The following is a 25,024-nucleotide window of genomic DNA, read 5'->3' as shown; positions in this document are numbered from 1 at the left end:
ATCAGTGGGCGGGGCTAAACAGGCAGCAATGTAGAATCGGTGGGTGGGGCTAAACAGGCAATTATGTAGATGCAGGCGTTGATCTTCTTCTGCAGAGGCAGTGTTTAGCCACACTATTACATCATAAAGTGGCACATTCCACAAGCTGTCGTTTTGGAAGACCGGCTTTAATATAAGCTGTTTGTAGACTAACGAGAAACAGAATGTTTTTATAGCACAATGACCTCTTATATATCAAAAGATCAAGGACATTGTGATTTCTCAGTTCATGACCCCAAATGACAGTATGCAAATGCATGGTGTTGCCACTCATCCGAGTTGCCTTATACTTAGTATCCGATTTATTACTAGTATTTAACTTACCTGATGTCACTGCAGTAAGCTGGTAAAGCTGTTAGTAAATATAACCAAGATGCACTCAATATTTATTTACAGTCAAGTATGATTTGAGCATGTTTACTTGCTTTGCTAAAGCCTTGCTATTTCTAAAGGTAGTAATTTCAGACAAAGCTTTACCTGATCCATCTGATGCAAAAGGAGCATTGGACTTTCAAATGTGTTGTGTTATGTATATCAGCACACATGCAAAGACACGCACATGCTAATAGACGGCATCTGCAGATACTTACCAGGATTAGACTGTGCTGTGTGCTGCTTCCTCTCTGGACTAGACTGCGGCTGCCCCCGACTGAAAACTGCTTAACAATGTGAAACAGATGTAAAAATATCCAAGAGAGAAGAAAGCAGGAGTTCATGCCTGCATCGCAGCTGCTACTGAGTGATGTCTGAATTGAATGAATGAGTCATGCAAACCTGAAGATGAGGAAACATGCGGCTGTCTTCGGATCATGGTGCCCGTCTCTGGCCTGTGCACACCTGCCATCAAAATGCAAACACATTCAAGACAAGCCACATGTAAAGCTGCACCTCACTGAAAGAACACAATACATCTAAATTAACAACAGAAAGTCTGAGCTGATCTATCAATGCGATATACTAAAAAATTTGTCTTTCATATACTGTGTGCAAAACAGCATGTTCTGTCTTTGGGGAAAGCTGTAAGTGCTCCTTGTCTTCAACTATTAATTATGGAAAACAGGAATTAAATTGTCACCAACAGAGGAGGATACACTAATTTCAACAACAGAGGTTTATTTGCACGTAATGTGTGAAACAAGCCATGTGAACCATGTCAAGCCATGTTCAGAGAATTTCATCAAGCTTAGCTCAGATGGTAATAGGCTTTCTATTTTGCAGGCACAGCATATAAAACAGTGCAACAGGTAACCATGAAGACAGACGAAGACGGAAGACAAGGACAATCCACAGCTAAGAGTCTCTGGTAAGGAGTCAGGTAAGTAATAACGGGGTAGGTTAATGTGCTGTCTACCCTAGACAAATCAATTTCTCCATTTGTGTGAAGAAATTAAATTACTAGCAGATTTTTGATATTTCAAATGGTTTGATTGCGGTGAGGAAATAGATTGATCTAAGGAAGAGTCTCATTTCTTCTGCATGCACCCTTAGACATTGGCAAAGCTTGTACAAAAGGGCATGGAGTAGAAAGACTTTCTAAATTATGGTCATTAGCTCTGAATTTTTAAAATAGTACTCCAAAACAGATTCATGTGATTCTCACCAAACTTGGTAAACATGATGCCAAGACACTGAAGGTGTTAAATTGTGAAATCTTTGATCTCAACCGGTGCTGCCATGGTGAGGAATTAAATTAATGACAAAAATGGGAAACAAAGTGTCTGATTTAGATCAAATTGGATGATTGTGGCTATTGTAGTTCACAGTTATAGCGCCACCAGCTGGCAGAAGGAAGTATAACATATCCTCCTGAGACCCCCCCCAAAAAAAGCTTTGTGAATTTAGTATTTTTTCACGTCATTACATTGTTTAGAGCATAAGAAAAAAAAAAAAAATTGAAAAATTATATTTGATTCTATATCCTCTGTAGAGGACACTAGGACTAAGTTTTTAAAAATAAAATGGCATGAATAGACATCAAAAAGGCAAAAACAATGGATTTTTTTTTAAAATCACCAATACATTTTTAGGTTTCAGGATTTTTTTTATTCTAAACTTTGTTTGAGGATGATTCTCAACTATGTTATAAAATGTATAACAAAATGATTTGATATACAATTTTGTTTTATGCAATATGTCTGTACAAATTTCCATAAACTGGTTTTCCCATTAAACACAGTGTATCTAAACTGTATCTAATTTGCATATTAATGTGTTGCTGTTGGGACAGAATGTTGAAAAAAGAATTGTCATAATGTGAGTAATAATTTGCCAGATTTTCATAATAATATCTAATATTTCATAACAAAATAGATATATAATTTATTTTCCTATTCAATTGCTATGTCTCCCAAAATTCATAATAAACATGCTTTTAGTCCTGGTGTCCTCTACAGTGGACATGTATGAAATGATGTCCTGTTTCTTAACAGGAAGTCATATTTGAATGTGAAAACCCATAACATTTTCCTGAGATGTTGCTTTATGACAAACAATTAAAAAATTATTCAGATTTAAATGACAATTACAAAATATAATCATATTTCCATAAGGATGTAACATTTTTCACTAAATTAAATTTAGCCATTTTTAAAGACCTAGGAGAGTGTGTGGTCCTGGTGAAACTTCCAATCATTTAGTATCTCTATAAAGCCCTGAATGTGCTCTGTACAGGACATCCAGGCTTACAACTGTGACATGTGAGGTCTCAGAGAAATTCACTAAAATAGAATGTCCACTACAGAGGCAAAAGCTCCATAGCTGGGTCTCAGGAGGATATACAGATTTTGAAACGGTTACATATTTGGATTAAAGAGACAAACGTATACAAGAGAGAGATAGCTAGGAATCTTGGAGGAAAACAGCAAGTGAAATCAACACTCATCTAGCTCACGACACAAACAATCACCAGCAATATATTAAATTCCAAACAATATATCTATTCCTAGAGTACAAAGAAACTTAAACACTACAGGCAAGCATCACAAGACAGGACACACAGTAAGAGTAAAAGGAGTGTGGTTTACCTGTGTTTGTGCGGGGTGAAAACCTATTGGCATAGACGGAGCTGCCTCTAAATGCTTTAGACAAATGTTATGGTTAGAGTTTAGGGCTTGTGTTACTGACAGAGGAAGTGAGGACTACAGACAGTGCCAAAGCAGAACATACCTTGCGCAGGACCCTTTCCTTGGGCGCTCTGTGACGGTCCTACATGCAGTGTTAAGAGAAAACAAATACTGAAGCACTGATATATTCTCTGTTTTTTTTACTGTAACAGCAACCTTAAAGTCAACATAAAATCCTGGTCTTACAAAGCAGGTCTCATCAGTGCATGTTAGTCTAAAGAAAAATATCTTAAACCTTCATCAAAATATAGTAATAAGTTCTGCCTTTGAAACAACTGGTGCTCCAAAGAAGAATTTGCATTGAATATCTTTGTTACTCAGAAAAACATCATATTTCTGAAGTAAAATGCTGTTTCATGCCGACTTTTCACAGGCTAACACCATCTACACCCCAAAAGACAGATGGTTGCTACGAAAACAAAGAACCAAAGGAAAACTGCAAGAGACCATTAGTTCTGTAAACCACTAAAAACACACCCAGAGGGCCTGAATAAAATTATATGACAGCAGACAGCAGCCACAAGAAGTGCCACGTGAGGGAGATTCAACATGCCTGCTTGACTTACGTGCAACAGAGCTGAAATACGGGTGACTGCTGCCTAGATCAGAAAGAAAGAGTTTGCTTTAGAAACAGAGAAAGGAAAGAGGATGAATAGAGAGGGAACCTGATCCATATCGTCCAGACAGGATGCTCATTTCAAAACGCTACTGAAAAACTGACCCAAGAACAAATGGATAAAAGTATTGCATTGAATTTACTGTAATAAACTATGATTTATTCAATTAAGGCATCGGATCTGTAAAAGACTTGCTCACCTGCCTCGCGGACTTTATGAACGGTGACCCGTGGCTTGGCTGATGTGGTGATAGGTGGGGCTGTGATGATGGGTGTGGTCACATGAGTGGTTGTGGGCGGAGCTGCAGTGGAGCTCGGCTCCGTCTCTACAGCCTCTGTCACAGGCGACGCTGTGGAGTACGGTAGGTCTTTGCGATCACCTTGGGATCAAGGACATGTGAATAGATGATGAGCTGCGATGGATGATTCTGAACATGGATCCACATGCTGCTAGGCTCTGCCAGATGGGAGCTGTGAGTGGCTTTAATCACAGTGTTTGTCAGACAGAGATCCTTTGGCATACTTTCCATTTTTATTAATTTCAGATTGAAGGTTGACCCTGGTAGAATCTCACATTAGCTGGATCTCACCTTGTCTACTCAGCTATTATACAATCCCTAGAAATCAAACCCTTGATCTTGGCTTTGTTAGCACCATGCATTACTGTTTAAGTTAGAGGAAAGGTTTAATGACATAACAACACATATTGGAGCATTACCAGCCAGCTAAAACCACTTACCTGTTTTCACTGTGGTGGGTCTTGAGGGTACAAAGACCAGAGTGGATGGGTAGGTCACCCCCTTCTTTGGCTTACCCACTGACACAAGGAACCAAAAGTAATAAGCAATATTAAAAAAAAAAAAAAAAAAAAGCATGTGAGAAAGTACTCATGATATGAAATTATTGTGTCTTAACTCCTTCCCCGCCAAAAACAGAATTCTCTAGGTTTTCACTGTTATACACTCAGGGGCACGATTACGTATGTTCTGAATCAGTCCAGAATCTCCCGATCAAAAACACAGCTGAGGAAGACGCAGAAACAAAAAGTGGTAAAGGCCTGTGCAAGCTTTGGGAGTGATGATGGAAGCCATCTACTGCATCTTTGCTTTGATCATCGTACTGAATATGATCCAGATGTAGTATTTGATAAAAAATGTGATTTTCGCCGCTTTTTGCTCAAAACTGATTTTTTTATGAGACTTACATACATTCAAGTGTTGATAAAAAAATAAATATTGAAGCTAGAATAAAACTGATTTTTATTTTGTCACGTAGAGGCTCTGTTCTTTATTTCGATGTATTGCATGTTCAGATATTCATACAACAAAATATTCTGGGGGCCTTGAAATTTTAGTGAAAATGATCAAAAATGCTGGCAGTGGCTGGCAACTTTTTTCAAAAACACTGGCAGAAAAAGAGTTCATATTCTTTTGGCATATCTATCTTTTCTAATTGATTGCTATACAGAGCCTGTTTTCCAATATATATAGGTGTTTTCCAACAGTGTTTGTTCAGAGTAAGGTCTATACTACCTGAGACAGAAAAGGATTCTCTCCAGTTGGGTAAGGACAAAGAGCGGACACCGTTGGCAAAGCTACCCTTGTAGATCATCTGTCCTGCCATCTTCATCACAATTACCTTTCCTCCAGAGTTAGTGATGACCCCACTGACAACAACATAACAGCAAAAAAACAACATGTATGTGAGATGCATTTATCTGAGGGACCTGTACTGATTTGGTTAGCTTTAATAGCTTAGAGTGAATATTGAGTAAAAACAAAATGCTAGAAATGCATAAACATGCCATGCTATGCATTGGCTGAATGATTTCAGTTGAGATCATGTAACTTAAATTTGACTGAGATCCAATGGCAAAGATAGCCTGATCACTTCTGAGGGCGGTCTATGGAATAAGAATATAAATTATAATCCAAACAAAATGCATGCCATCTGCCTTTTACTGGCTGCATACATCTCCCACATGTGCACTGACTGATACACCATAGCAACTGATAAACTAACACAACCTCCTCATCCGACATTATTTGTTGAAGAGGCACACACATTTTGTTCAGTTTTCCCTTTGATCCACCCATGTTATTCTAATCATTTATCAAGTTTTATAGGGTTAGAACTTGACCCATGAGGCCTCCTACTCTCTAAACCTCTCAGGATGTTGTGGTTACACTAAACAACCATGAAACAGATGACTGACGATCAGACACTACAGATGACAGATGTTCACAAAGCAGGGAAGGCTGTAAAATATCTCTAAAGCCATCTTCTCCCTTCCTGAGGTAGATCCATAGCATCATATACAGGTTTCCCATACTTTTGATTACTAAAATGTTATGAAAAATCTCTGAAGAAGCTGCTTGTCGCACCTCAGTAACTATAAAGGTCAACTGGAGTTGCAAGAGCTGGTGTCATGTGGGGTAACAATATTTGCTGAGTGAACATTTTTGCAGATTTATTTTCAATTAAATTAGCAACTTGTGATTTCATCAAGAGAGCTTAAGCTTTTGCATAATATTTTAATTTGTCCTATTGATCATACATTAACACCAGGTGAACACCGGGACTCACAGACTACAAACTGTTTGAGCTCACCTGTGAATGGCAGCATTGCAGATACTGGATATGGAGGCAAATACACCTGTCCCATACACCTTCTCCTTGGTCTCCCTGCAGTTAGCTGGACACTTAACAATAAACTCTGAGAGATTGATCTTCCCAGCTCGCACTTCACATTCTATTGCTGGCACAGCTGGAAAAGCAGAAGCAATGTCAGAAGAACATAATTTAGGGTGCTTTCAGACCTGTAGATCATTTGCTTTGTTCCGAAACAGGGATTAATTTGTTACATAGTTGCATTTTCTTCTTGGTTTGGTTCGCTTTCACACGGCAACATTGCAAAGCGTACCAAACTGTGTTTATGCAAGTCACATGTGAGTAAAGCTGTCCTCTTATTGGTCAGAGTTCACTTGTTTACGTTTGTCACGGTTGTGGGCTCACGGTGTCATCCTCGCTCTGTCATTGGCTGTGTCCAAATTCAGGGTCTGCATCCTTCGGAGTACTCATTTGAAGGATGTTACGTCACAGCGCCGCGACGAAGGCTGTCCAAATTCGTAGGATCCTTCAAATGCGGCCCACAAATATGTCCTCCTTTTCCCCGAATTGGAAGGATGGGTGTGGTGGATCCTTTCCCGTCCTACCTATCCCATAATTATTTTCGGCAGAGCGTAATGGCGGACGAAGCGAGCGGTAGCGGAGTGGGAGAGGAGTTTCTCTGACAAAACAAGCTAAAGTTTATGCTTCGGCTCAATGAATTTGTAGGAGAAATTAGTAGAATACTTAAAAACAAATAAAAATAGGCTATAATGGCTTACCTGGATGTGACTGTCTTGTAGTCTGATATAAAAAACTCTCCGACAACGAGCAAAGAAAGTATTTAATTTATTTAATTGCTTTATTTCTTCCAAAAGAATTAAAATGAGGAGAATAACTCTTTGTTTGTCCATTTTCCCGCTTCTTGCTTGGCGCTGTAACGGTTGCTAGGCGACAGGATATGAGCAACGGGTAAGGGAGGGAACTGAAAGAAGGGTAGGCTGTCCAAATTCACAAACACCGACTTCCGGGTTTTGCGGACGTCGGAGGATCCCTCCTCCTTCAACCGGGTAGGAAGGATCCTAAGGAGATGCAGACCCTGAATTTGGACACAGCCATTGTGTGTGTTAGTGTGTGTGTGTGCGGGTGTGGCTGATTGAGGCTGATTCGCTCCAGCTGCGAGTCATTATCAGCAGCACTTAAGAGGCTCTCACGCTCTCTTGTGTTTGTCAGATCCTTGGATGTGTTTGCCGGGCATGGTCACTGTTTTCTCCACGCTCCTGTTTTTGGATCCTTCGTCTACAGACTCCAGTCGTTTCCTGGACCTCACCACCGGACACTTGGCTGCCCTTGCGTCCCTGCGTTGCCAAGCCAGACGGACGCTGCACATGCCTTTTCTGATTATTGTTATCCTGACCAGTGTTTCTCAATAAATACGTATTGTTCCCACAGCTTGAATCCTCCAGTTCTCTTACGACCATGACAACGTTCCTCTGCGTCATTCCTCTCTAATATATCTATCTATATATAATTATATTTTCACTATATATATGGGGTGGTGATGGCGCAGTGGATAAGACACATGCCTTTGGTGTGAGAGACCCGGGTTCGAATCCACTGTGAGACACCAATGTGTCCCTGAGCAAGACACTTAACCCCTAGTTGCTCCAGAGGCGTGCGACCTCTGACATATATAGCAATTGTAAGTCACTTTGGATAAAAGCGTCAGCTAAATGAATAAATGTAAATGTAATGTAAATGTAAATATATATATATATAATGCAGTTACAGCCAGAGGGAATTCAGGACTTCGTCAGGACAGCATTCTTGTCATGCGCGGAGAAGAGTAATTAATTACACCACATTTTAATATGAAGAGGTGCTCTTTGGTTTTCAACTGCAATAACAAATATTCTCTCTAACAAAATCAAAGTTTCTCACAAATTCTCACTTGCATTCACAAAATAATAATTTGTTACATTTATATATCACTTTTCTGGGTACTCAAAACGCTTGACTGCTAGACACAAAAGACACTGACTGCTGCTTTTTATATAACATATTTCCCATTATGATACCGCTTGGTCCGTTGGGTCGGATCGCGTTCTCACCACAAACGAACCGCTCCAGGGTTCGTTTGAATGCGTGCCGAGACCACCTCTTCAAGAAGGTCTCGGTACGCTTGTTTGGTCCGCTTTTGGTGCGCAACCAAGTGCGATTGCTGCTTGCTCACCTGCCCAAACGAACCGCACCAAGAGAGAAAACGAACTCTAGTGCGATTCAGCCGAATTAAATGAGGCAGGTGTGAAAGCACCCTTAGTGGCAAATGACTCAAACATGCATATTACTAATAAAATATTAGCAGCTACCTTGTTTTGGCTTTTTGTTCTTTCCATTTGGCTTTGCTCCACTGGAAGTCAGTAGAAATGCTAGAAACATAGGTCATACAGAACATAATACACATGCAAATTAAGAGACAACATAATCCAGGTTTTTTTTACAGTCCCTAAAGACAAATAAAACTATTCCTAGAGCAGTGCAAGAACTCAATGTAGCAGTAAAACTGCAAACATGTGCAAGGGCCTTATCTCCTAAACACTCTTTTCTTTCCTCCCTCCCAGATGTTTAATGGGGTAATTTGTGTAATTTTAGCTATTATTTTGACATGTGGACTATTTATAAAAAAAAAAAACTGAGGGAGGGTGGGGGGTAGGGTCTTGAGTGGCTTTCAATGCTTGATTCTTGCACACCCATTGAACTGTTACTAAAGTGAATATATGGAGCAAGCTGCCGTCTACAGTTTACTGAAGTCTTGATTCTGATTGACTGATGAATGTTCAAAGGTGTGCAATTATTTGACAGTAGATACACAGCTATGAGGTAGTCATATCATCATCAATGAATTTCAGTTATTTCATACAACAAGTCCATACAAGTCCATACAACAGCAAATTAACCAAAACCAGCAAAGGCACTGATCATACAAAGAAATATGACTAACAATCAGACAAAAATAGAACAAAAAAAAGAACAAAAAAAATTATAATAATAATTTTGGGAAGTTTGTTCTCTCCATCAAAGTTAATTTAGTGAAGAATCAGCAAATGCATATAGGAAAAAAAAATATTTGAATGCATATAGGGGGGAAAAACTGTTTTAATAAACACAGTTATTAAATGAAAAAATAAATAAACAAACAAACCTACCTATAAAGACAGCAGTGAGAGTTGCTTTACTCATCTTGAGCTCCACAGCAGGAGTGTAAATCTGGTCAAAGGTTCTCTTAAGCCTCTGTATTGCTTCCTGTAAACATACAGAATAAAAAGCATTGCTAACTTTACAGACACATGAGACTAGCACGTTAAGACCATATCAACTGACTTTGTACAAACCTCTAAACCAGTCTTGTTAAAGGAAATATAATGAAAGATAGCTCATCGGACCATGTTATTTCAAATTCCTTAGTTTAGGGATCCAGATTTTGTGCTCCATTCTTTGTGTATTTTTGTGCACTGTTCCTGTATGGATACAACTGGTTTCTTAATGGCAGCCCTGCCTAAACCCTGGTTTTATGATGCTCTCTGCATATTTTGCAGCTCACAATTGCTCAACACAAACTCCCAACCACTTCAGGGTAACAAAGACTAACCACTGCAAAATGAAAGCTTGCACAGCAGATCAGTAATTTCTCATCTCATCATTACAGGCAGCATCCACATTGCTGGTACCAACACATCGTCTCTGAACTCAACTCGTCTGCAGGCCTCACTGCCAGAGCTATAGGCCTGCCCATTACTGTCCATTGCAGATCCCATCCCGACTGCAATGACTGTTAAATGAACTAGCATTTAGAGAACTTGTTTCTGTTTACCCTGCTCAAAGACCCTGCTTGAACCAGCGCAACCAGCTGAGAACCGATGCTTATAGATGAGGTGGTCTCTTAATATGTACACCAGTATAAATGAGGCTTCCACTGTATATTTCTCTGTTTCATGAGGCAACCTTTGTAGGAAATCATGGAATGAATCTGGTTGCGATGACAACTTCAGACTCCCACTAACAGCATCACTGTCCCCACCACTTTCTGACACCCAAAGGCCTTTCTGGGCCCCAAAACAGGCAGTCTGCCTCATTAAACGCCACAATGACATACTGTACCTCACTGTAACAGGTGATTTAGGAACTTGCTGAAGTACAACTGAACTCATGTTTTACTCACGTTTCATGTTGTGTTTTACCCTCCTAGGGGCTTCCCCACATATAATTGTATTTTTTCTGCCGCTATAATCATTCAGTGTAAGAATAACACCAGGATTAGGGAGGAATTTTGAGATCAATGAGCTTCTACTCTTCTTAAAGCCCAGAATGAGCAGACAGTCCAAACCAATGACCACATGGAGTCCACACATGAAAGAAAAGCTAAGACACATTCAAGCAACATAAAATAAGTAATTTTTCATCAAAGGAAACTATACACATTATTCATCCATCCATCACTCTGTTCTCCAAAGCTGCTGTCCTCTGTAGGGTCACAGGGATGCTGGAATCTGTCCCAGCATCTGAGGCCGAAGGACAGACGACCAGTACATCTATTACTAAGCATCCAAAATTATATGAATAAACTCATCATCATGAAAGCTTGTGTAGCTGAACTCCACCACCACAATTAAGAAAAAAAAAAAAAAAGGTACAATGTTTTCTGAATCACAAGACTGAACACAGCTAATTTTCAGATCAGGGGCAGCCGGTACCTTGAGCTAAAAAAAATCTCCTGAACAATCATGTGTTGTTCTAAGAAACTGTCTAATATCCCATAATCCTTATTTAACTGATTTACTTTCAAGTAAACTCATTCCGCTATGTGCTACTGCAGCAAATGCAGAACAGCACAAAGAATAAATACATTGATATTACAATTTAAATTAATATTTTGATACAATGAAATTATTTTGTACATAGTCCATACTTCTGTTTTTTTATTTTTTATTTATTTAAAAAAAAGAACTCTATGTAATTGAATATGTAATACATTTTTTGTAATTACACTGTTGACTGTACCTCTACACCTTCACCATCAAACCTGGCCCCAATCTTAACCGTATCCCACTTTTTTTTAAGGTGTCCTTGTTACAGTGTAATTATACATTTAAGTACTACTTAAGTACTAAACCAACAACCTGTATTTTAGACCATGTTCCATCTAAGCTCCTAAAAGAGGTGCTTCCAGAAGTAATAGATCCTCTTCTGAATATTAACTCATCATTGTCATTAGGATATGTCCCAAAAACCTTAAAACTGGCTGTTATTAAGCCTCTCATTAAAAAAACACAACTTGACCCCAAAGAATGAATTAATTACAGACCGATCTCGAATCTCCCTTTTCTGTCAAAGATATTAAAAAAGGTAGTATCATCACAACTATGTTCCTTCTTAGAGAAAAATTATATATGTGAGGATTTCCAGTCAGGTTTTAGACCATATCATAGTACTGAGTCTGCTCTCATTAGAGTTACAAACGACCTGCTTCTATCATCTGATCGTGGTTGTATCTCTCTATTAGTGCTATTGGATCTTAGCGCCACGTTTCACACTATCGACCACAACATTCTTTTAAATAGATTTGAAAATTATGTTGGCATTAGAGGAAGTGCACTGGCATGGTTCAAATCGTACTTATCTGACCGCCATCAATTTGTGGCAGTAAATGAAAAGTTATCATACCAATCACAAGTGCAGAATGGAGTACCTCAAGGCTCAGTACTTGGCCCCTTACTTTTCACCCTTTACATGTTACCCTTGGGAGATAATATTAGGAAACATGGTGTTAGCTTTCACTGTTATGCTGATGATAGCCAGCTCTATATTTATTTGCGACCTGATGAAACTTACCAATTTGCAAAACTAACAGAATGTATAGTTGATATCAAAAACTGGATGACTAGCAATTTCTTACTGCTAAATTCTGAAAAAAACAGAGGTATTAATTATTGGACCAAAAACTTTTGCATGTAATAACCTAGATCACTGTCTAATACTTGATGGCTGCTCTGTAAATTCTTCGTTATCAGTTAGGAACCTAGGCATACTTTTTGATACCAATCTTTCCTTCGAAAAACATGTTTCTAGCATTTGTAAAACTGCATTTATCCATCTTAAATATCAAATATATCTGAATTGCGACCTATGATCTCAATGTCAAATGCAGAAACATTAACTCATGCATTCATGACCTCGAGGCTAGATTATTGTAATGCTTTATTGGGTGGTTGCTCTGCACGTTTAATAAACAAACTCCAGCTGGTTCAAAATGCAGCAGCTAGAGTTCTTACTAGAACCAGGAAGTATGACCACATTAGCCCGGTTCTGTCAACACTGCACTGGCTCCCTATTAAACATTGAATACATTTTAAGATCTTGCTAATTGCCTATAAAGCCCTGAATGGTTTGGCACCTCAGTATTTGAGTGAGCTCTTATCGCATTATAGTCCTTCACGTCTGCTGCAATCTCAAAACTCTGGCCATTTTAAAATACCTAGAATATCAAAATCAACTGTGGGCGGGAGATCGTTTTCCTATTTAGCACCCAAACTCTGGAACAATCTACCTAACACTCGGGAAGCAGGCACACTCTGTCAGTTTAAATCTGGATTAAAGACCCATCTCTTTAACCTGGCTTACACATAACAAATAACTTCAGAACAATAGCTCCAAAATACTTTCAACACATCACCATCAACACGCGTGGTGATCGTGTACTTGATCACTGCTACTCTCCATTCCGGGACGCCTACAAATCGCTCCCCCGCCCACCTTTCGGCAAATCGGACCACACTTCCGTTCTGCTCCTGCCTGCTTATAGGCAGAAACTGAAACGAGAAGCACCCGCCCTCAGGACAATTCAATGCTGGTCGGACCAATCAGACGCTATACTACAGGACTGTTTTGATCACGTGGACTGGGACATGTTCCGGGCAGCGTCTGATGACGACATAGAGGCGTACTCAGATACTGTAACGTGTTTCATCAGGAAGTGTGTAGAGGATGTAGTACCGACAAAAACAATCCGCATCTACCCCAACCAAAAACCGTGGATTAACAGCGATGTTCGAGCAGCCTTGTCAGCGCGGACATCTGCCTTTAAATCCGGAAACTCTGACGATCGCAAACAAGCCAGTTACGATCTCAGGAAATCAATCAAAGCTGCCAAACGACAATATAAAAACAAAGTTGAAGAACAATTCAAAACCAACAACGCAAGAAGCATGTGGCAGGGTATCAACAACATCACAGATTTCAGAGGGAATAAACCAGCTACTGTGAACATTGCCGCCTCTGTACCGGACGAACTTAATAACTTTTATGCTCGTTTCGAGGCTCACAACACCGCCCACACAGAGCGCGCTCCCGCGGCTGTAGCAGAAGAGGCGAGCGCACTTTCCTTTTCTGTCGCAGATGTAACCCGATCCTTCCGACGGGTGAACATCCGCAAGGCTGTGGGTCCCGATGGCATCCCAGGCCGTGTGCTCCGAGCATGCGCATTCCAACTGGCCGGGGTTTTCACAGACATTTTTAACCTTTCCCTCTCTCTGTCTGTGGTTCCCGCATGCTTCAAAAAATCCACCATTGTGCCCATACCAAAGAAAAATAAAATCACATGCTTGAATGACTGGAGGCCCATTGCTCTGACACCCATCTTCAGCAAGTGCTTTGAGAAACTCATCAGAGACTACATCTGCTCTGTGCTGCCTGACTCACTGGATCCCCTACAATTTGCATATCGCAGAAACCGTTCCACAGACGATGCTATTGCCTTCACCCTGCACACTGCTCTCTCCCACCTGGAAAATAAGAACACCTATGTGAGAATGCTGTTTGTGGACTACAGCTCAGCATTCAATACCATAGTGCCTGCCACACTGGTTGAGAAGCTCCAGACTCTGGGACTAAACGGATCTCTGTGCAGCTGGATCCTGGACTTCCTGACAGGCAGATGTCAGGTGGTCAGAATGGGCAACAACACTTCATCCCCGCTGACCCTCAACACTGGTGCTCCTCAGGGCTGCGTCCTCAGCCCACTCCTGTACTCCCTGTACACACACGACTGTACAGCAACACACAGCTCCAACGTCATCGTCAAATTTGCTGACGACACAACGGTGATAGGCCTGATCACTGACAACGATGAGACGGCCTACAGAGAGGAGGTGAGAACCCTGACTAAATGGTGTCAAGAGAACCACCTCTCACTCAACATCGACAAGACCAAGGAGCTGGTGGTGGACTTCAGGAGACAGAGCAGAGAACACACACCCATCACCATCGACATGACACCTGTGGAGCGAGTAAACAGCTTCAAATTCCTCGGTGTTCACATCACTGAGGATCTCACATGGTCCGCTCACACAGATGCAGTGCTGAAGAAGACACACCAACGCCTCTTCTTCCTGAGACGGCTGAGGAAGTTTGGAATGAACCCCAGCATCCTCAGATCATTCTACACCTGCACTGTGGAGAGCATCCTGACAGGCTGCATCACCGCCTGGTTTGGAAACAGCACTGCTGGCAACCGCAAAGCTCTGCAAAGGGTCGTGCGAACTGCCCGTCACATTGTTGGAGGTGAGCTTCCCTCCCTCCAGGACATCTACACCAGGCGGTGTATAAAGAAAGCCCGGAGGATCATCAGTGACTCCAGCCACCCGTCCCACAGACTGCTCTCTCTGCTGCCCTCAGGAAGACGTCTCCGCAGCATCCGATCCCGCACTAGCCGACTGAGGGATAGCTTTTTTCCTCAGGCTATCAGGCTAATGAACAGTCAAAACTAATATACCTACAGCATAATCCCACCTTACAGTATACGCACTGCACTTTAATTCCACACAGTTCAAACTGGACTACCAGTACACTACTGCACAAATACAACAATCTTTTTGCCAGCACCGGATACCATCCAATGCACATCCATGACATTTGCACATCCGGTTTATATATAATCTGCTGCATCTTCGCATATTACTGTGTGTATATAACGTAGAATGTGTACTACATACTGTGTATAATGTGTATCGGTAACTGTATGTCTGTCTAATAGTACACTGTGTGTACTGAGTATATGTATGTGTATATTACACATTGTCGTCTGTATAAGTCTGTACGTATGTATGGTAATGTCTATATGTAAATTGTTTTTGCAGTGTCTGGAGCACGCTCTCAAGAATTTCACTCACGAAGGCACACGTGCTGTGGTGATGTGACAATAAAAGTGATTTGATTTGATTTGACATAATACACTATAACATTTCTATAATTCAAATCCATTAAAGTATTGTTAGGCTGCATTAATTAGGTCAACCGGAACCGGGAACACTTCCCAAAACACCTGATGTACTTGTTACATTGTTAGAAGAATGGCACCTATGCTAATATTAGTCTGTTACTTTCTTATTCCGAGGTAACCGTAGCCACCCAGATCCAGACTGTATCCAGATCAGATGGTGGATCAGCACCTAGAGACTGATCCCCAGTGAAGACCCTGTCTCCAAGACAGCCATCGGGACAAGACCACAGGAACCAGATGAGTCCTTTGCACAATCTGATTCTGCTTTAGCCTAGATTTAAACTGCTGATTTTGTCTGGCCAGAGGAGAATGACACTATCTCGACAAACTGTTTCCCCGTCTAAATACTGTAAAGCTGATGTAAAGCCACCCAGCTTTATATCAAGCCGATATAAAGCTGCTTTGACACAATTTGCATTGTTAAAAGCGCTATACAAATAATATTGACTTGACTTGACTTACTGAGTAATATTCATTAACTACATGTACTTACTATATGGTTAGGGTTAGGATTAGGCATTGCCTTAGGGTTACTTGCATGTAATTACGCATAATTAAGTGTTATTATAATAGTAAGTACATGTAACTTGTGTAACAATGACACCTTAAAATAAAGTGTTACTGTGTTTTACAATACTACATGAACATGAAAAGTACATTGTACCTAACTTTCTTTTGAGGCAACTACGCAGCTGAAGAAACCAAATATAAAGTGTGACCAAACATCTTTCAAAAAATTGTTCTTTCTGCATTTGGAGAGCACTATAAGCAAAAAGAACTGTTGAGGAAAGTTTAAAATGATGCATTCAGATGCTCTTTCAACTTTGTATTGTTAACTTGAATTTGTTTATTCATTAAATGCAAAAATCCTCATTCAGCTAATCAATTATTCAAGGCAATACAAGAATTTAAAATAGTAGCACAACAAGTTAGGATAATATTTGCAGAAATTCTGTTGGTGTAACATGTTTTTTATGCAGTTTCACATAATTCACCTTTCTCTGTGTGTGTCTGTTTCATTATTATTATTATTTTCTTGCCTATAGCTGGTGGAAATGGTACACATGGTCACTTATTAAAGTCAATTAGTAAACAGCATGCTCTCCTCAACAACACACCTGATCTGAAAAATCATTCATGTCTGGCGCACAAACGCTGCAGGATGATGCACATACTTGTTTAGTCATTACTACTGCTTAAGGATATCAAGTCAAAACGGGGGAGGGCCATTCTTATTGACAGCATTTGATTGGGCAAAAATTAGTACCTGGGTGCAAGTTGTCATATACAATTTATTTCCAAACAATCTGTCCCCAAGATGAGGAAGACCACAGATCAGCAAAAAAAAAAAAAAAAAAAACATTACATCAACTTTTTAGTAGTTAACTACCATATAATGTATGACCTCTTCATTGATAGTCTATGTTTTAAAAGCTCCAATGTAAAGTTAATGTTAAACTAAACACATTTTATTCTCTAACAAATTGAAAAAAAAAAAAATAATAAAAAATTGAAGGAATGTAATGTTACAAGGTTGTAGTTTTAATTAATTAATTTATTTAATTGCCACATAAATGGGCAGGAAATAATGGCTGGATTTAAACCTGCAATACCTGTCTACCTTAGCACCACAGCTCTTAAGCCACAGCTCCAACTATGGAAGCAGAATAATGACAATAGTTTTTGAAACATAATGTCAGTCCTCTGTTGTGTGTGTCATGTGTTCCTGCCTCTTGTGTCCTTATTTGGTTTGTTTCCTGTCCTCGTCTAGTGTGATTATTGGTTAATTCTTGTCTAGCCATGTTTGTTTAATTGTCTGATTTACCTGAGTATATTAGTCCTGTCTGTTCTGTTAGATTTGGTCTGGTCTACTCGTTACTCCCCGGTGTTCCTGTCTTTGTCTGCCTTGCCTTGTCCTGCCATGTCCTGATGTCTTCAGTAAAGTCTATTGTTTGAGTTTACGTCCTCGTCTGCGTGTCCTTGATCCTCCCTGCTGTGTGCACTGTGACAGATAAAGCATGCTGAATTCCACAAATCGAAAAAAAGATGCATTGCAGTTAACAGTGCTTGCATTTTAATGCCTCGTATTTCCAGGTCTTGCATTTTTAGGTCCTGAAACTTAACATAGTTGTTTATTTAAACTGTGAATATTTCAATTAAAAATATTTTCATAATTAAAAATTCAATAATTCATATTAACCTTACAGAATTCACTTCCAAAATATTCAATCTGTTTAAAAATACGATGTATAATATGCAACAGGCAAATTTCCGTAATTTTATTTCACTTTCCAAATTCGCTGCCACCAATTCTGCGGTGCACATCTGGGACCCGAAGGAATAGCAGTAGAGCACCGATGCATGATCTCCAGCTGATGTCAGCTGCTCACCAGTAGGTGGCGCAAGCGGCTGTTAATGAAGGCCATATGTGAATCAAGTCATTCATTCACAAAAACTGATTTGCAGAACTGGAGCAAGCCCTACGTAGAAGTTTTGATTATTTTGTATTCTTTATTTCAGTTGCTTAGTTTCTGTAACTGTGTATCGTGGCTTGTGTGATGCTGTGCTGTAATACTGGGGTTCCCCGTCACACTCCAGGATTCCCCAACGACGCATAACGCGCCTCAGTGATATAGCTACTACAGTGATATAAGACCTCAGATCTCAGAACACACTTTACTGATGATTATACCAACTATATACAGGCAAGCAAATGAGGTCAGAAGAACGCAACACGCTGCATTTTCGTTGCTTTCCCTTACCACTGATCTATAGAGTCAGTCCTACAAATATATCAATACCACGATTAGTTTTAACAGTAAGCAACCACTTTATAACGACATAAAAAAGGAGTTCAAAACCACCTAGGTGTATTGTTGCTACAAATGTAAACCGGAGAAAGCAATGACGCGCTATCGCACCCAAGGGGCCGTCTGACAATTCCACCGACTGGGTTAAAACGTCCAATGTGTTTAAATTAAAATGACTTTTAACATTTAAAATAACACAGTTTCAAATTGTAAAGTTTGTATCGCTCATAGTGATTTACTACAGATGAGATTGTGCCAATACCGCCATTTTATATATGTACAGAACACAATTATTTACATATAAAAAAATCCCTTTTTTCTCATGTCCCAATGGTTGTAGTATGTTGCTAGGTACAAAACTGACTTACTACAGGTTATATTTTGCCAATATCTCCCTTATGATATGTACAATACAGAAATATATTTTTTGAAAAAACTACATAAGGGTTTTTCATGTTCCACAGGTTGTAGTACATTGACATTTTGCCAGTATCTCCCTTATTGTATGTACAATTTACAATTATTCAAAACAAAAACAAAAAAAATCTGTAAGACCCCAAAAAGGAATTGTTCATGTTCCAAAGGTTGTAGTATAATGTATTGATGTACTTTATGTACATTAAGGGAGGTATTAGCAAAATGTCACCTATAGTAGTCAGTCTCGTCACTAGGAATGTACTACAAACTTTGGAGCAAAAAAAAAAAAAAGAAAAAAAAACCTTTGTGAATTCCAGTAATTTCTTAATAATAATTATATACTGCATGTACAGTGAGGAAGATGTTGGCAAAACTTCAACTGTAGTAAGTCAGTCTGGTCACTAGTAACATACAACATTTGGAGCAGGAAAATTCCATTTTGGTGAATTACTGTAATTTTTTCCTTAAAAATATTTGTGTAGTGTACATACTTAGGGAAAGTATTGTCTAAGTCGAGATATTTGCAATATTTATTTAGTCAGTTTGGGTAAATTATTAATTTACCCTAAACATTAATTTGAATAATTTATTGAAATGTAATAATTAAATTTAAATAATGAAATAAATTATTACTCCGTTTTGTACTGTGAGATAAATGTGCAGACGGTCCCTAAAGCAGCCTAGGCAAATATGCAGCGACTATCAAACCTAAAACTACCGCGCTTGGTTTTCTATGGGAGAAAAAATGGTTTGGTGAAACTTGTTGGTTGTGCTTAAATAGGGCAGTCGTGGCCTAATGAATAGAGAGTTGGACTTGTAACCTGAAGGTCGTGGGTTTGAGTCTCAGGTCCGGCAGGGATTGTAGGTGGGTGAGTAAATAAATCAGCACTCTCTCCACCCTCAATACCACGACTGAGGTGAGACCCTTGAGCAAGGCACCGAACCCCCAACTGCTCCCCAGGTGCCGCAGCATTGGCTGCCCACTGCTCCGGGTGTATGTTCACTACTGTGTTAACACTTGGATGGGTTAAATGCAGAGCACTAATTCAGAGTATGGGTCACCATACTTGGCCACACACCACTTCCTTTTCCCTTTAAATGTACATAATATACAGTAACAAATTTGATTAATTAGATGCTGAATTTCATAATTTATTATCACTGAGGCAACAAACCACGTTAAGTGTTTTCTTTATGGGAAATTAACGTGCTGTTTTGCGCAACTTGCGTTCATATCCCCATCTGTTTGCATGATCAGTAAGATCTGAGTTTGGTCTTTTAATAGGCTTGTTTGAGATGAGCAAAATCTGCATCACCGTTGATCACCGCGAGATGCATGCCGGTTAGAAAAGTGTCCGAGTTTTTTATTTAAATTTTTTATTATTAAACATATAACATTCACAGGGTAAATTGTCAAAGCAATAAAATACATACACAGCCAGAATACAAAACAGTAAATACCTAAATAATAGTAATAACAAAAAAGAAATATAAAGAGAAAAACAAATAAATAATAGTCACCATAAACATATTTTAAAATAAATAAATAAAAAGTGTCCGAGTTACGTCCGCGTTGTTCTGATGTCATGCTGACCTGTGCCAAAAAACTCTCGCGACGGCGAGGCGGCTGTGCCGGATTGCTCTCCACCGACTGTGCTCCAAGGTTATTTTCGTAAACGAAAACTAAAACTAAGACGAAAACGATTGATGAAAAAAGCTATTTTGTAAACTGAAATAAAATAAAAATGTCTAAATATTTGAAAAACTAAAACGAAACGAAACTAACAACAGTTATTGAAAAACTAACTGAAATAAAATAATAATTAACAAAATAAATAATCATTACGTTCTCACTCCTTGGCGGAAAAATATATGAGCTGTGTGGCGGTTTAGGGAAATACCTGTAAATGGCACATCTCTGACAGAGAGACGCAAAGCGGTTTAAAGCACGGGTCCTGTTTGGTAAACCTGCACCAGCAGTACTTAACAGAACACCCGACCCGTTATCCGACAGCAGCACTCATTTATTTCTGTAGCCTACCAGACCAGAACTGTTTGACAAAAAGACCGAGAGTCGCGACCCGAACCGGACCCGCATTAATGTACAACATCAGGAAGGCAAAGTTATTCATTTTCTCATCTAACACAAGCAGTCAAACCAACATTAGGCAAGTTGGTGCTTTGAAGAAAAACAGACACGCAACACAATTAACAGAAAAAAAAAGATGAGAATGCACCTTTCAGTAAACAATACAAAACTTGCCCTAGCATCTTGTAATCACTGCCAAACTTTAGAACAAATAAATATGCATAGGCTAATCACATCATACACGCTTATAATTCTTCATAAATAAAGAAAATAACACATTCAAATGTGAGCCTTTAAATAGGCCTACGATTGCCGTTATTATTGAATTTCATTAGTCCCAGTTATGATTTATGCGCGGATGTTCACGGAAAAGTGAGCAAGACAAGACAGTTACAATATCATGATTATGGTTAAATAAGAAAAAAAAGACATATAACCAAATTAGGCTACGTTTATTTTCATATTAAATCTCTCAACACACCATTAGATATGACATTAAGCGCAACTTGTGTAGATTTATGTAGTAAAAAGGCTTACTTCCTTTGGTGTATATTTGTATACTTTTACCGTCTATCAATCTCTATCAATTTTGTCGCTAAACGTTTGCCTCACTAAGGTTAAAGTAATCTGTTGATTCTGCTAAACTTTAATTAAAACTGAAACTAAAACAGAAACTAAACTATATAAAAGCTAAATAAAAATGTGTTCACAAAATAAAAAATAAACTAAAACAAAATTTTTTTTCAATGAAACTAATAAAAACTAAACTGAATTTCTGAGCAAATTTGAAAACTATATTAAAATAAAACGAATTAATTCATTCAAAACTATAATTACCTTGCTGTGCTGATCAAAAGCATGATGGGAAATGATTGACTGACGACAGCTCATTGGTTGTGATGCTGCGTTCCTGCTAAAATGTTTTATTTATTTTTTTTATCTGATTTCATGTGATTGTGTATTTAAATTATTCTTGAATATTCCCAAACACTATGACGACTAGTGCGATCTCTGTGTGAGATATGTTATTGTTGTCATATTTCTATAAAAATTTGTATTAAAGTAGAAATGGATGATAAATACGCCTTTCTTTCATATGGGATTAAATAGCAAGCACTTTGAGTGTCTTGTTCATCATATTTATATACATATAAAAGCAACAGAACTGAAATTATATCACGTTATAGCAGCACAGCACATGAGCGAGAATAACGTGATATCCGCCTTTGATCTCGTAGCTATCTGTTCTACTTCTAGAGGTCAGAACTGTCCGTCTTGACTGCGCTTGGCTTATTTCATCAGGCGAGGCGCATCTCAAACAAGCCTAATAAAAGCTGTCATTGCTACTGAGCCGCGTAATGTGTTTTCTTTAACCGATTTCTGAGGGAAACAGCGTGAAACCTTGCTCGTTAGTTCATATTCCACATCTGCTTCAGTGTCGATATCGTTGTATAATCATCAGTAAAGTGTGTTCTGGGATCTGAGGTCTTATATCACTGTAGTAGTTATATCACTGAGGCGCGTCGTTGGGGAATCCTGGAGTGTGACGGGGAACCCCAGTATTACAGCACAGCGTCACACAAGCCATGATACAAAGTTACAGAAACTAAGCAACCGAAATAGAGAATACAAAATAATCAAAACTTCTACTTAGGGCTTGCTCCATTTCTGCAAATCAGTTTTTGTAAATGAATGACTTGATCCACATATGGCCTTCATCAACAGCCGCTTGCGCCACCTACTGGTGAGCAGCTGACATCAGCTGGAGATCATGCATCGGTGCTCTACTGCTATTCCTTCGGGTCCCAGATATGCACCGCTGAATTTGTGGCAGCGAATTTGGAAAGTGAAATAAAATGACAGAAATTTGCCTGTCGAATATTATACATCGTATTTTTAAACAGATTGAATATTTTGGAAGTGAATTCTGTAAGGTTAATATGAATTATTGAATTTTTAATTATGAAAATGTGTGTTAAATATTTTGAATTTAAATATTCACAGCTTAAATAAACAACTATGTTAAATTTCAGGACCTAAAAATGCAAGCCCTGGTAATACAATGCATTAAAATGCAAGCACTGTTAACTGCAATGCAACTTTTTTTCGATTTGTGGAATTCAGCATGCTTTATGTTTAAAAAACTATTGTCATTATTCTGCTTCCATATCCGACACTGTTTAAATGTATAGCGCTGTACATATGCGGGAATAATGAATATTGACACATAGCCCAGAGGCGGCTAGGACAGCTTCTGAGACGAAGAACAAAGAACAGCAGGAGAAACACAGCAGACTCCCTCAGACATGTCTCTACAGAGCTTCCCTTCACATCTCCACACACAGACACGCATCATTCACTCAATACAAGCCTGATCAAGCTCACAGCGATTCCTCACATACTGCTGCTATAAACAGCAGACACATGCGCCAGTGTGACAGAATAACTAGAGCAGAGAGCTGGGCGCAGAATTCCTCTTCCCAGCGGTGTGAAGCTGGTCTCGATGCGAGTGAACTCAGATCACCGGCTCTCCGCGCTTTCCCGAAAGCGCACATCTGTCTGTGACGCGACACTGTCTCTTTAATTACTTAGGGAAAAGTTTTAATAGGGGGAGAAAAAACGGAACCACAAAGCCTCAGGTAATTCAAAACAATCTGAAAGTTTAGCTTTTTCTCTCTCCGCGAAAGCGAAATCACATAAAAGTAAGTGAAATGAGAGAAAATCTTACCTCTAGCTGCTCGGCTGACGCGCAGAGACGCTTTGAAACTCCAATCACGCGCGCCTTTCGCTCGACCTGTCAGTGTATGTGTGTGTGTGTGTGTGTGTGTGTGTGTGTGATGCTGGAGGGGGGGGAAGTTACTGCCTCCTTCAGTCCCACCCTAAACACACGCACAGCTGTGGACAGTCATCAAGGTCACGACCAAATCTCTCCATCTATATATCAGTCTTGCTGGACAGAAGAACATCGACATGTCTCACATATTATGACATATTTTTCACTCACTATCCAATTTGCAGATCATTTAGAACTTTAGAGAGAGAGAGAGAGAGAGAGAGAGAGAGAGAGAGAGAGTGAGAATAGATTTACATCTATTTATTATAAAAGCTGATTTTGAATTATTGGAACACTGTCAGTTTTATGACAGTCAAAGTTTGTGAATAGGCTATCATACAAATTATCAACAAAAACAGAGGAGTAACACAATCAGAATCTTACCTGTTGCAAATTTTCTAAGGCAAAAACAGCTTTTATTTCATTGTGAACTCCAAATATAGCTCACTTCACAATTAATTCTTAATGGCAAATGAGTTAAGGCAGGGCAACTACTGAACTCAATTATGCACAAACATCTTGATTTATCAGATGCTTAAAGAGTCAGAACAGGCTTAAAAGAGTGGTAATTGTAATAACTTCCAAATTGGCTGTGAGTTCAGCATTACCTGCAGTTGATTTTCACCCGTTCCAAACCTACAGTTTCTTTCACCTGGAAAGTGTTTTGTCCATCTCATAACCTGTAATGTGATTGGCTGGCTTTATACAACATCCTGGAGAAAGGACACTTCTGTGTTTTTGTCTGGAAATAAGGTTGTTTACAGTAACATCCCATCTTTCCCCAACTTGCATCAGGAAGCATGCTTACCATGCTAACCCTCAGGGAGAGTAATGCCGAATATACAGTTTAGAACAAAGACTGTGTAAGAAATTTCATGATGTCAAGAACTTGTGGTATCTGGAGCTAACAACAGCAGCTGCAGCAGTCATCACACAGCAAGAACTGATCCAAAGACCAGGCGATGATTTTGCCTTTTTTTTTTTTTTTACTTTAACTTACTTTCCTAAAGCTGCCATGTTAGGTGCTTCCGTTTCTCATATTCATTGTAATACCAGTGGTCCAGCTCAGTTCTACTGTATATACAGTAGACTCACTAAGTGGGTCTACAGTGTGTGTGTGTATCCAGAGTAAGAAGTAGTACACAGAAGCAGGTAGT

General features: G+C 39.2%; 1 protein-coding gene across 6 annotated transcripts in view; it reads right to left on the bottom strand.

Annotated features, from left to right (window-relative positions):
- Nucleotides 1-23,862, bottom strand: part of LOC306882750 (vitrin-like) — a 35,200-nt gene extending 11,338 nt beyond the window's left edge. Inside the window, exons 1-13 of one of the 6 annotated variants that reach the window (XM_079437608.1) lie at nucleotides 23,763-23,854; nucleotides 17,544-17,711; nucleotides 9,591-9,687; nucleotides 8,754-8,813; nucleotides 6,388-6,544; nucleotides 5,310-5,443; nucleotides 4,517-4,594; nucleotides 3,978-4,157; nucleotides 3,728-3,760; nucleotides 3,205-3,243; nucleotides 3,063-3,116; nucleotides 814-876; nucleotides 630-695 (exon numbers count right to left, since the gene is read on the bottom strand). In XM_079437608.1, the coding sequence (XP_079293734.1) occupies nucleotides 630-695; nucleotides 814-876; nucleotides 3,063-3,116; nucleotides 3,205-3,243; nucleotides 3,728-3,760; nucleotides 3,978-4,157; nucleotides 4,517-4,594; nucleotides 5,310-5,443; nucleotides 6,388-6,544; nucleotides 8,754-8,813; nucleotides 9,591-9,624 (898 nt within the window). In that variant the 5' untranslated portion in view covers nucleotides 9,625-9,687; nucleotides 17,544-17,711; nucleotides 23,763-23,854. Of the gene's footprint in view, nucleotides 1-629; nucleotides 696-813; nucleotides 877-3,062; nucleotides 3,117-3,204; nucleotides 3,244-3,727; nucleotides 3,761-3,977; nucleotides 4,158-4,516; nucleotides 4,595-5,309; nucleotides 5,444-6,387; nucleotides 6,545-8,753; nucleotides 8,814-9,590; nucleotides 9,688-17,543; nucleotides 17,712-23,762 lie in introns of all 6 variants that reach the window. The other 5 variants (XM_079437607.1, XM_079437611.1, XM_079437609.1 and 2 more) reach the window with 5 other exon arrangements.
- Between the last annotated feature and the right edge of the window lie 1,162 nt (nucleotides 23,863-25,024).

This window comes from Barbus barbus (genome assembly GCF_936440315.1).
Source record: "Barbus barbus genome assembly, chromosome: 16".
Classification (NCBI taxonomy): domain Eukaryota; kingdom Metazoa; phylum Chordata; class Actinopteri; order Cypriniformes; family Cyprinidae; genus Barbus; species Barbus barbus.
This window is presented reverse-complemented; position numbering and strand designations above follow the sequence as displayed.